Genomic DNA, 12,079 nt, shown 5'->3' with positions numbered 1-12,079 from the left:
ACTGAAGAAGCACGTATAACAATGAACAAGGTGATGATGATCAGGACAAAGCTGCAGGCATGCTCGCACCTCACTCACAGTTACTAGTAGTTCCGAAGAGGAAACGGCATGCAGGAACCGAACAGCATGCCACCTCGAGCAATTCGTGGCGATCCCCAGGACAAATCACGGGGGTGAGGGGCCCTAAATTAAGCGGGGGCTTTAGGTTAGCACGCTAGTTTATTCGGCAAAGCCTACCACTAGCCTAACCAATTCGGGAGGGATAAGCTATAATACAGTTTTAACAAGGAGACGATGCTAGTTAATTCATCTTCCTACTGGCAGGTCGTACGAACTGGACAAGGGGGGAAGCACGCAGCGCGGGGACAAATTCCGATTGGAGCCCTTCTGGCGTGCGATTAAGAAAGCTAATCTTTTCTCTGGAACAATTGAGAAAACTAATCGCTTGTCTGTAGGTTCCGTTACCTACCGCATAGTAAGGGCTAGCTAGCTATATGATGATGGTCCATGCATGTCAGCGGCTGAGCATTTGCCCACTACCCGGTCAGACCTAAAATATAAGGCATTTTAGTTTGTCCCAAGTCAAAATAGTCTATGTTTGATCAGATTCATAGAAAATAATATTAATATCTAACACATCAAATAAGTAAATTATGAAAATATACTTTATAATCATTCTCATTTGACATTCCAAATATTATTATTATTTTCTATAAATTTAGTCAATCGTAAAATAGTTTAATTTAGAACAAACTAAAATGACTTACATGTCAGGACAGAGGAAGTATGTGAAGAGAGAATACTAACGAATAAAGAGTTGTCAGTCAACAACACATCGTTTAATTTGGAGTATGTTATGTTCTAAAAAAAATATTTGGAGTATGTTATAGCTAGTCATTTAATTTGAAGTTTTTTTTATCTATTGCTCTCAGTGCTATTCCTGACCGTCGTTGCAATGAGCATTTTGGTTTGACAATGACAAAATTTACGACTTTTGAGAATTTTTTAGTTGGTATACACATGTTAGAGGCACCCCTAATCATGCATGCATCTTATCGTTATTTCAGTATATATATGCTCTCGTACCTACTCAGAATGGTAACAGTGACAACGTTGCCAAACTGTCCGTTGGCATCAACGCAATTATTGCGGGCGTGATGGGATTGGTTCGAAACTGCCGAAACTCAAATTTATAATCGAGCCACACCACTACCTTTTCGGGAGGGTGGTCGGGGCCGGCAGATTGGAGGACCAGGAAAGCAACCGAGGGGGGTCAATCTACCCAGCCAAAGCAGATCCATCCATCGATCGATCAGTGCCGTCCGTCCACGCCGCGGTGACAGCAACAGAAACAAAAGGCCAACGTGCGGCCTTGACGTGTCGGCTCGGGAGGGCCCGCGACGAGTCAATGCGGGGTGGGGCCCGGCCACCGGCCGTGAGATCATGCTGCTGGCTCGCGGCGGCAAGGTCGGTTCACCAGGCCGAGGTGAGGTGAGGAATCACCCGCCGGCTCGTCGCTCTGGCTTTCGTCGACGCCCCGACGTTTATAAGCCAAACCGTCCCCGTCGCCTCCAGAACCAAACGCCACCGCGCGCGCCAGCTCGCCAGGCCCGCACCGGTCGCGGAGTGATCATTTCTCCGGGAGTTCGCTCGCCTGTCCGTGCTGCAAGTTGGTGTCAGGATCAGTTTCTTTACGAGGATCTTGTCGTCCAAGTATATATTGCCGGGTCGCTGGGCTTTCGGTTGCGCGCATCTTCGCATCGGCGCGCTGCAGCATCGTGGTCGTCGTCTCGGCATGGATGCGTCGAGCGCGAGCGGCGAGAGCGGCGGCGGTGGCGGTTGTGGGGGCAGGAGGTGGAAGGGGAAAGGCGTCACGCCCATACAGCCGCGGCGGCAGCTGGCGCCGGTCATGGAGGACGCGTCGGCGGCGTCGCTGCGCCCGCTCAAGAAGATCGGGCGCGGGCCGGACCGCTTCCAGCGCTCCGCGTCGTCGCTCTCGACGTCCTCGTTGGCCCCGCCGTCCCCTCGCGCCAGCGCCGCCTCGGCGGCGGCGGCGGCGGCGTCGCCGCCCTCCGCGCGGCGTATCTTCCCGTTCGCGTACGAGACCTCGGCGCTGGCGGGTGGGGCGGCCCCGCGGCTGCAGCTCCCGCCGTGGCAGCACTCCAGCGCGTCGCCGCCGCGGCTGCAGGCGCCCCCGCAGAGCCAGCAGATGATATCGTTCGGCGCGCCGCCTCAGCACCAGGCGCAGCTCTTGTTGCAGGCGGAGGGCTCCCCGCAGCAGCAGCAGCATCTGCTGCGGTACTGGAACGAGGCGCTCAACCTGAGCCCGCGCGGCGGCCAGGCCGCGGCGGCGGCGCTGCCTTCGCTGTACCAGCACCTGATGCGGGCTCCGCCGCCGCCGCCGCAGAAGCTGTACCGCGGCGTGCGGCAGCGGCACTGGGGGAAGTGGGTGGCCGAGATCCGGCTGCCGAGGAACCGCACGCGGCTCTGGCTCGGCACGTTCGACTCCGCCGAGGACGCCGCCATGGCGTACGACCGCGAGGCCTTCAAGCTCCGCGGCGAGAACGCACGCCTCAACTTCCCGGACCGGTTCTTCGGCAAGGGCCACGCCGGGGGGAGCGGCCGCACCAGTGCTAGCTCCGCAGCCGCCCAGCAGAACGCCGGCGCCGGGTCTGGCTCGTCGTCGTCGTCGTCACCTCCACAGACGCCGGACGAGGCGAGCGGACAACAAACCCCACCGCCCCACGCAGAAGGATCGACGACGGACTGGCAGCCACAGCCACCGGTGGACACATCGTCGTCGCAGCAAGGAGGCAGCCCTCGAGACACTACTACCATGCCAGCAGTCTCGTCTGAGATGATTCACGCGCCGGTGGCTCATGGCGGCGAGTGGGGTCCGGCCGACGAGGCCTGGTTCAACACGTGGGGCCCGGGGAGCTCCTTCTGGGACTACGACATGGACAGCACCCCACCAGGCCTCTTTCTCCACGGTCGCTTCGCCGGCGATGAGGCCGGTATGGAGCACTCCAGCGCATAAGGAACCATAGCAACAGCTGCGGCGGCCACCGGGACGGACATGTCATGCGATCACGTCCCGGTAACTCATGCATCTTCTTCTCCCCCTCTTCACTCACAGTCTCCTCATTCTCCTTCCTTCATGGACTAAGCAGCACACCCCCTGATATATATCTTGCTGATCCCATTGTTTCTTCTGCACCCCGCGATTGCCTGCAGAAATAGCACTACTAGCAGCTAGGATAGAGATGCACGCGGGTTCAGTTTTTTAAGACAACTTGCGGCATCACACCGATTCATTTCACAGCAGCATTCAAGAACCATGCATTATTTCGTCGTCATCAAGCACTTCTTCTGAAATCCATCAGGAAATTAACCATGCTCTAGGCTGCAATTTTTAGGCCAGCTACTAGGGCAACTAGTAAATTTCTCTCTCCCATGTTGTGCAACGGCATGCGTCCTCTACAGATGACTCCTGTGTATTTCAGATAAGCGTTCTTCAGTTTGTTTGCAACATTATGTTACTGCATGCTTCATGCGGGATGGCTCCGGTCACTGGTTCAGCTATGGATTTCTAGTGTTAGGAAAATGGGTTTAGCAGCTTTTTTTATGTATGTTGTGCTCTGATTTATTTTCATGTACCTTGTTACTAAGTTTGGAGTTTTCAACCATGCATTACTTGAAATGTCAGGCATTAAGTGTGCGTGCATGCACGTTTTGTGTGATTACCGTATTGATCTTCAGAGTTCTTACATGTAGAAGGGATATTCCGGTTTTGCTGAACATAATCATCTCAACGCTCTTATATCCCTTAAAGATGTGAATCATGCTGGTTGGTTTTTATTGACAATGTAAGCTCAAAAAGATCCTTTTAAATGATCGAGCAGTTCGTTCCAGCATGAGCATGTGGTCCTATTTGACCTTTCTTCGGCCTCCACAGAACTCCATGAGACACCATAGCCGTGAAGCAGAAAAAAAAAGGAAAGCTAAGTCTTAACCGGGTAATTTTATCTCTCTTTCACACTCACAATATTTTACCACTCATTCTTGTTGCAATTCAAGCTTGGCTGTTCTTCTACAACGCTGACGAAGTCCTCGGTACGGTAAAAGGTCTGATGTACGCAAGATTGGGATTTAGGGACTTAGGGTTCGGGTTCACCATCATCCAACAGAGATATATATTGAAGCTGGTGGCACCATGATGATGGCCCTGATCCTGGTGGCGGTACATAGGGGGCACATCATCATAGGGGTGTTCAAAACCCTAAACCAGTCCAACTCAAACACACACACACAGAAAAAGGTACACACGAATACACGATACACTAATTATGAAAATCAAGCAAAAACAGGAGCACTGCACACCCTGTTTAGGTTAGGGGGCTTTGAACAGCCACAGTACGTGGCGGTCCAATAGCAAAAAGCATGGTCGTGGAGTGTGGTGTGGTTACTGGTTAGTCTCGATCAGTGGCAAATCCAGCCAACACAATTAGAGGGGGCTCATCTCCCTTGTCATCTTCTTCATCCCCCTCTCTTCCCTTTAATCTCCCCTTCTTCTTCATTATTTTTTTCTAAAAATTAAGAGGAGGCTTAGAGGGGGATCCATTGATTTTGGAGAGGTAGGGGGGCTTGATCCCCCTAGCCCCCCCCCCTTTGGATCCGCCCCTGGTCTCGATGAACGTGAATAATTGGGGGATGATACACGTTGGCGGAAGTAAGAGGATCGAGAAGTTAAGTGAGCAAGGTGCAGTGCGATCTGGTGGATAGGCTACACAGGCATGAATTTTTACATTTTACGCATGGATAAATATAAGTGCATGGTGCATGTAACTTAAGACCATGCCAGTGGCGAATCTAGAGTTTATTGTTAGGGTGTGGTCCAATAGAATTTTTTTAAAACTATTGTAGTGAATAAATCAATTTTAGTGTAATTTCTCAATTTTCACCTTCTCCATTCAACTACCAATTGTTGTACATAAAAAAAATAATTACTGGCTATTTTTTCTATCACTCAGTAAGAAACTAAGAACATATATGAAAAAAATAAAGGATGATGCCAAATCTTAGGATGGGCCGGGGCCACCTGACGCACCCTCTTGATCCGCCCCTGGACCATGCCACTCGCAAAAAAACTAAAGACCATGCCTTTCTTTTACTGCTACGTTTTGCTGGTAAGATAAACTAGACTATAAACTCAGGCTCCCGCACGGACTAATTAGAACTAATTAAAACTTAAGGTTTATAGCTAATAATTATAATTCTATCTCACACCCTCTTTCATCTATTAATATTCTAACACATACTTTAAAGTACATATTTATCATTATCTAGTTGCAATAGATTTTATTTTGCATCACATCTCTATGTATGTTTGATATATATTTAATTGAACTACATTAGTATTTTTATCTCTTCCATCATACATGAATATATGGTGACACATATCATGGGCAGTATTTTATATAAATAATATCATAAATAATATATTAATAGTGTTAGAAATAGTAATTTAGAATTTTATAACGGCACACTTTAATAATTTATCATAACTATATAATTTAGATTTAGATTTAGGGGTTACTTTGACTTTTGAAAGCGATCGGGTGCTCTAGCCTAAGAGGAAGAGGGGGTGAATTAGGCACTCTTAAAACCTTAACCTATGGCTCCAACTAGTTTGCACAAAACTTAAAATAAAACAAACTATCTAGATGTGCAACTACGGTTCACCTTAGTGTGAAACCATCATCCCAAAAGAGTTTTGCAATCTATAGCTAATCCTAACAAGATATTGCACTAAGAAAGTAAAGGCACACAAGTTGCAATATGAAATGCGGAAGCTTAAAGGGAGGGATGAGAGGAAGCGAACTCTCGACACGAAGATTTATCCCGTGGTTCGAATTGCCACAAAGGCGCCCCTACGTCCACGTTGTTGAAGCACTCACGTCGCTTCCGGCAATCAAGTCTCTTCCGTGAACACAATCACGATCATCTTGATCCCGATCTTCACTAAGGGAGATTGCCCACGAAGGAGGGGTCTCCGTCCCCCGCACAATGTTGTCGACGCCGCTCCACACCAAGCCGGAGGGTGGTTGACGTGCCGGCGAGCCACCAATGCTCCAAGGAGGCCGGCGCACTGAGATACAAGTTTGGTTCACTCTAGAACCACAGCACAAGGATCTAAATCTTGCTTGATCACTCACTCAAGAGCTAACCTAGCACTAACACTCACAAAGCTTGTGCTAAGGACTAATGATTTGATCTTTATGCTCTTGGATGGCTTGGAGGTGTTCTTGGGTGTGTGTGTGTGGGATGTCCAGCAACTCCAGCAAACTCAAAATGGCCGGGGTGAGGCGTATATATAGGCCACCAAGTCTTGTAGCCGTTGCTCCAACGGTCAGCAGAAATCAGCATACCATCGGATGAACCGATGCCTCTGCATGGGTGGCGTCGGTTCATCCGGTCACTCTCAGACCTGAAGTAGCCGTTGAACTTCTGACGCACTGTCTGCAGCACCATCGGTTTAACCGATGACTGGGTGTCGGTTAAACCGGTCAGTCACAGCACTCAACTAGCCGTTGGACCTCTTTCTCTCCTGCTGACGTTATTACACCGGTGCTATGCTCCGATGCACCACCGGTTCAACCGATGCTGAAGGCGTGGCTCCTTTGCGCTTGACATCGTCTCTGGAACATAGTACATTGAATACACCGATGCATCTCTTGACACCATCGGTTCATCCGGTGGTTCACTTTTTTCTTCACTTGATCTCTAGAGGCGCACAGACTTGTGGCAAAGCCAGGGCATCGGATCTTCCGACAACTATCGGATGCACCGATGCTAAGGCATTGGTTCTTCCGGTGCTACTGATTTCTGCAGAACTCGTCCAATTCAACGTTTCTTTAAGTTCTTTCTTCGTGTTTTGCTTTGTATGGTTTTTTTACTCCATCTCTGGGATCTAGAAATGTTCACTTAACAAAACCATTGGTTCCATTGATTGCGTTGTCATACGATTACCAAAATCACTCGAAATGGCATAAAAGGTGCCATGTTCGTTACAATCTCTCCCTTTTTGGTGATTGATGACAACACAATCAAAGCAAGCATAAAATTTGCAAAAATTGACAAATTGAACTACTTACACTCGCTTGGATGTTTACCACCATCCAATGATGGCTTGACCTCCCCCTATAACCATGATTTCCCCCTTTGTTCCTCCCCCTATTTGCTACTCCTCTTTCATATGTTGACTTGATCCACTCGGCATGTCTCCCTCTTTGGAATATTTTTCCTTCTTAGGAACATCTCTCCCTCTTTGTTGGGAACATGCCTTACTTCGATCCACATTTCTCTCCCTTTGGAATCAAATCACCTAAAAAGTCTTGCACCTAAAAGGTCTTGCAAAATAATATATCTCAAGAGAAGATTAGTAACCTAGGGAGTTTGTTTCATGACTCATGATCCAATTGTATGATATCAATGAAGATACCAATTGAAAATTTCACTACGGTGGATCAAAAAATCACGAAACTAGCATGACATGAGCTAAGCTTTCTATAAGTATTTGCACAAAATGATAATGTGAAAATCAAGTGCACAACTAGATGTTATAACTAGAAAGCTTAGATCATATCATGCACGGAGCTAGCTCTAAAAATGATAAGAAATTGACAATGATACCAATTGAATGAATTTAGAACCTTGCATACTTCTGGAGGATCTTTGTTTATCTTTCATGTACCAATTAAAAGTGACTTGCCACAATTTAAGTCTTTGGAAGATGAGCACTTGGTACATCAAGATTTAGCAAATATATGAGCACATAGCATATGAGCTTAGATTTGAGAATTTAAGTTCAATAGAGCATGGCTCAATATGCATGAAAGCACAATTTATCTAATCACTTTTATAGAGTTGTTTGTTCACATTGATCGTGAATAACATTCTCGTAGAGTGTTAACTCCACATGAGACTACAAAAGATAAACTTGCAAACATGTTAGTCTTAAAATCACAAGCCATAGAGTGAACTCGCCCCTAAATGTGTGCATTTAGTGTTTGAATCACCAAGCAAATGTATGCACATTGATTTTAACACAATTGGAAAGTTTATCCTATAGCTTGTGTTCATGGTACACATATGAAATACATACCTCATGAAGTCCATGTAGCACGAAGGGTAACCTTGTGTAGCTTTCTACACACTTTTCAAACCATGTAGGTTGCTCATGAGTTAGAATCATGACACAAGCAACCCACCATATATAACACTAGGAGATGCAATATATGCAAATATCCTAGGAAGAGCAATGGAGCTACATGATACTTGAATTGAAATCTAACTACCATTACTTTATGGGAGACTTGGGCAACAAATGTCCAAGTTGTGAGCTTAGCTTGTTTTGACTTGAATCTTCACTTCAACTTGTAAGATAAGCCTCCAAATCCGCCGAAGCCATTATTGGCTTTAAGTCTCCTTTGAAACCCACACCATTTGAGGCCCTTTCAAGTTGGTGATGATGTCCTTGGGTACCAAAATGGAGTGGTTGCAACTCCTTTCCTTCTTCCCAATCTTGTGAGCAACCACCTTGCCATTGGTCTTCTTTTTGATAACATAGGAGGTGCTATTGCTTTTGTTTCTCCGGTCGGGCTTGGTGTAGATGAGAGAACTCTTGATTGTGAGCTTCTTCTTGTTCTTCTCATCCGGAAGCTTCATCTTTGGTTGAGGCCACTTGTTGGACTTGTGGCCTTCTTTGTGGCACTTTGAGCAAGTCACGGTGGACCCCTTCTCAAGCTTCTTTACCATGTCTTTACGGTTATCTTGAGAAGATTGGACATTGCTCTCTATGTCTTTACCCTTCAATCTATACAAGTCCTTCATGAGCCTTTCTACTTCTTGCTTGAGCTCATCATTTTCCTTGGCAATGAGATCATCACATAATTCTACAACAACATTCTCATAGCATTTCTCATTGCAAGGGTTAGAGCAAGATTCATCAATTAAATCAATGCATGAAGTTGAAGCATCTACCCTAGAGATAGGAATAGCACATGATAGTTTTCTTCATTTCCAAAGAGTCATTAGTATTATTAGTGCTCTCAAATTTTAATTTGAGCTCTTCATGCTCCTTGCTAAGCAATTTAAATTTGCACAACAAATTTTCATAATTTGTAGCAAGAGAAGCATTTAGATCATTGAGATCATTAAGATTTTTGATTTCCTTTGATTGTTTCTTAATGATTTTTTGGTGCAAATGAACTAAGTCAAGAAGTTCATCAATTGAAGGAGAGTCGGAGTCATCATCACTTATATCGCTATCCATACCTTTTGCCATAAAACAAGTGTTGGATGATGATCCCATGCGGGTGGTGAATTTCTTGCTTGATTCATCACTTGAACTTGCACTTGATTCTTCACCACCGCTTACCCATTCACCAAATATGGCATATGATTCATGCTTGGGCTTCTTCTCCTTCTTTTCCTTATTCTTCTTGAACTTCTTCTCAACCTTCATGAGTTGATGGTGAGGCCCATCTTTGAGGAAGACCACATACCCCATTGAATTGATTTCCTTCAAGTATTTGTTCATCTTCTTCACTTGCTTGTAGAGGTTGGGGTTCATTGTTTTTTTTCATCATTTGAGGAGCTTCTTGCATCCTCTTCTTCCTCATCACTTGAGCTACCTTTGATGTCCATCTTCTTCAACTTCTTGAGTTGTTTGCATGTAAGTGTGCTATGCGTTGGTGAAGAGATGGCGCCTTTGCCTTGATGTCATTTCATAGCTCAAGGGCTATCACCTTGTTGAGGACTTGATTTGGTGTCAAAGTGTTGAGATCTTTCTCATATAGAATTGTGGTCACCAAATCATAGTCCGGCCTTCGGAGTGAGTGAAAGATATTGCGAATGAGTTCCAAATCTTTATTTTGCTTCACACCTAGGGAATTAATCTCATTCACAAGAGTGTTCAATCGTGAGTACATGGATTCACCATTCTCATCATCAAATTACTTAAAACCCCGTGAAACCCGTTCGCCATTCACAAGAGTCATTCTCGAAGGATGCACACAGAGAGGAAACCCGAAGGATGTGCAATAAGAAGCCCCGTGAAAGGCAATTGCGAGAATAACATACACTTCGAGAAGCGTCGCGAAGGTCACATTCAGTCAAAAAAGCAAATGAGATTACAATGAATCACGACCGGACCAGCACAAGTATTCTGCCACGCTGCACCCGGGACGAGCAAGGCTAAAAGCCTCCCAGCTCATCAACAGCATAGCGCTGTTCATATCCTGCATCATGGGAATATTTACAGACCAAGTGCCAAAAATTTCCAAAGCAAACTCCTACAAACTAATCTCTAGACCCGAGCCCCCGACGAACCACCGGCGTCATGCCCCGAAGGAGACCTGCGATCCTCGGACATTCGATTGTCCTCCGAAGGTTGATCAGGAGTCGGCCCCTGCACAGAATAGACAAACTTAATAAAAAACAAGCAGAAGAAAAACAAACGGCTGGTGGAACCAACCCTACCTCAGTAGCAGCAGCTGCCAGAGTCCGAACGGCGACCTTGCCCGAAGGTTCCCAGAATTGTTCAAAAAACGCAACCTTCACCTCCTGAATCTTTGCAACCTCCTCAGCCAAACCTTCGTAGGGGACATACTGAAAACCCTCCTGCAGTCAGAAAAGGTCAACTGCACCGGCGTGAAGGAGGTTTCCAACAAGCCCCTCAAAGGAAACAGAGGTCGCGTTGTCATTTGCAACGCTCATCACCTCCCCGAGACCCTCAAACTCAGACATCATCCAATCCAAGAGCTGAAAGATGACCTGAGAACCTTCGGCCGGCTCAGGCAAGGGCAAAGGCTCCGCTCCGAGTGCAGCAAGAGCCTTTTTGTATTCTTGGTACACGCCTTCGGCCCGAGCAGCGACCCCCGTGAACACTTGTTTGAGCTCATCCACCTTAGATTGGGCCACCTCCAACTCAGCGATCCTATTCTTCAGAGCAGTCTTCTCGTTCGTGTCACTCTCCACAGTTCTCCGAAGGCTCTCTAGAACTTTTTCATTATCCGAAGCAGTTGACTCTAGCTTCGAACATTTCCCCCTTAATCGCCGGTTCTCATCCTGCAGGGACTGAACCTCCGCCTCAGCCCGTTTTAGCCTATCGGCTAGGCTCAGCCTCTCGCTGGCCTGTTTGACCCGAAGGTCCGCGTCAGCTTTAGCCTTTTGCTTCAAAACCCGGCTGGCAAAGGCGAGCCTCTCACTCAACTCAGCCACAATGTAGGCGGTGTCGGTGGTGGACGTCTCCGTTACTGCGGCATTAAACTCTGCATTAATATAAAAAATATTATTACCTTCGGGCACCCAAAAAGAGGGCGAAGGATTAAAAACCTTCCACCACATTACCTTTCGCCGGGGGAAGGATCCCGGGGGTCCCAGGCCCACGCATCACGGCCAAGAGCCGCTGCATTGACGCAGACACAGCTGCAAAAAGCAACAAAAATCAAAACTCCCTCAAGAGCCACGAACAAGCCAGGAACTCACAAAAAGCCAAGTAGGCGAAGCTTACCGGTCTCGTCGAAGTCCATTCTCTCCAATGTTTCCACATCTTTGTCCGAAGGTGGAGCAGAAGAACCACCAGGAACCTCTCCACCCCTGAGCGACATCAGCGTTTCGCCAACCAAGATTTCCCCCTCTTCGACGCCCACAGCAAGAACAGACTGCGCAGCCATTGTCGTCAGAGCGGATCCGTCGGGGCGTCAGCCTTCAGGGCATCAGCCGTCAGGGCAGTCAGCCTCGGCCCGGGCAACTTCGGAAGGTCCGAAGGCTTGACCCCAGTCTTAACGAGGCTTTGATTCCTCTTCCGTTTCGTCGTACCTTCGGAGGAACAATGAAGGTTAATCAATGCTTTCGCCACCTCAACCCGACGGCCGGAACCAAAAAGCATGGTCCCGTACTCGTCGTTGAGATCATAACGCGATCTAAAAAGCCTCTCTTCGGGAACTACGATCCCCCACCCACCGTCCCCATGAGCTCTTCCATGAATGAGGGCGTACCGCTGTCGCCTGAAGAA

General features: G+C 47.2%; 1 protein-coding gene across 1 annotated transcript; it reads left to right on the top strand.

The window, feature by feature from the left end:
* The first annotated feature begins 1,596 nt into the window (after positions 1 to 1,596).
* Positions 1,597 to 3,693, top strand: LOC120642455 (ethylene-responsive transcription factor ERF054-like). Its single transcript, XM_039918985.1, has one exon. The coding sequence runs from the start codon at positions 1,796 to 1,798 to the stop codon at positions 3,035 to 3,037; it is 1,242 nt and encodes a 413-aa protein (XP_039774919.1). The 5' UTR covers positions 1,597 to 1,795; the 3' UTR covers positions 3,038 to 3,693.
* Positions 3,694 to 12,079: the final 8,386 nt, after the last annotated feature.

The sequence above is a fragment of the Panicum virgatum genome, chromosome 7K, assembly GCF_016808335.1.
Source record: "Panicum virgatum strain AP13 chromosome 7K, P.virgatum_v5, whole genome shotgun sequence".
Lineage (NCBI taxonomy): Eukaryota > Viridiplantae > Streptophyta > Magnoliopsida > Poales > Poaceae > Panicum > Panicum virgatum.
The sequence above is the reverse complement of the archived record's forward strand: the minus strand, read 5'-3'. Positions and strand labels throughout refer to the sequence as shown.

Coding starts and splice junctions, on each gene's coding strand:
- LOC120642455 (XM_039918985.1), top strand. CDS start 1,796: ATGGATGCGTCGAGCGCGAGCGGCGAGAGCGGCGGCGGTGGCGGTTGT.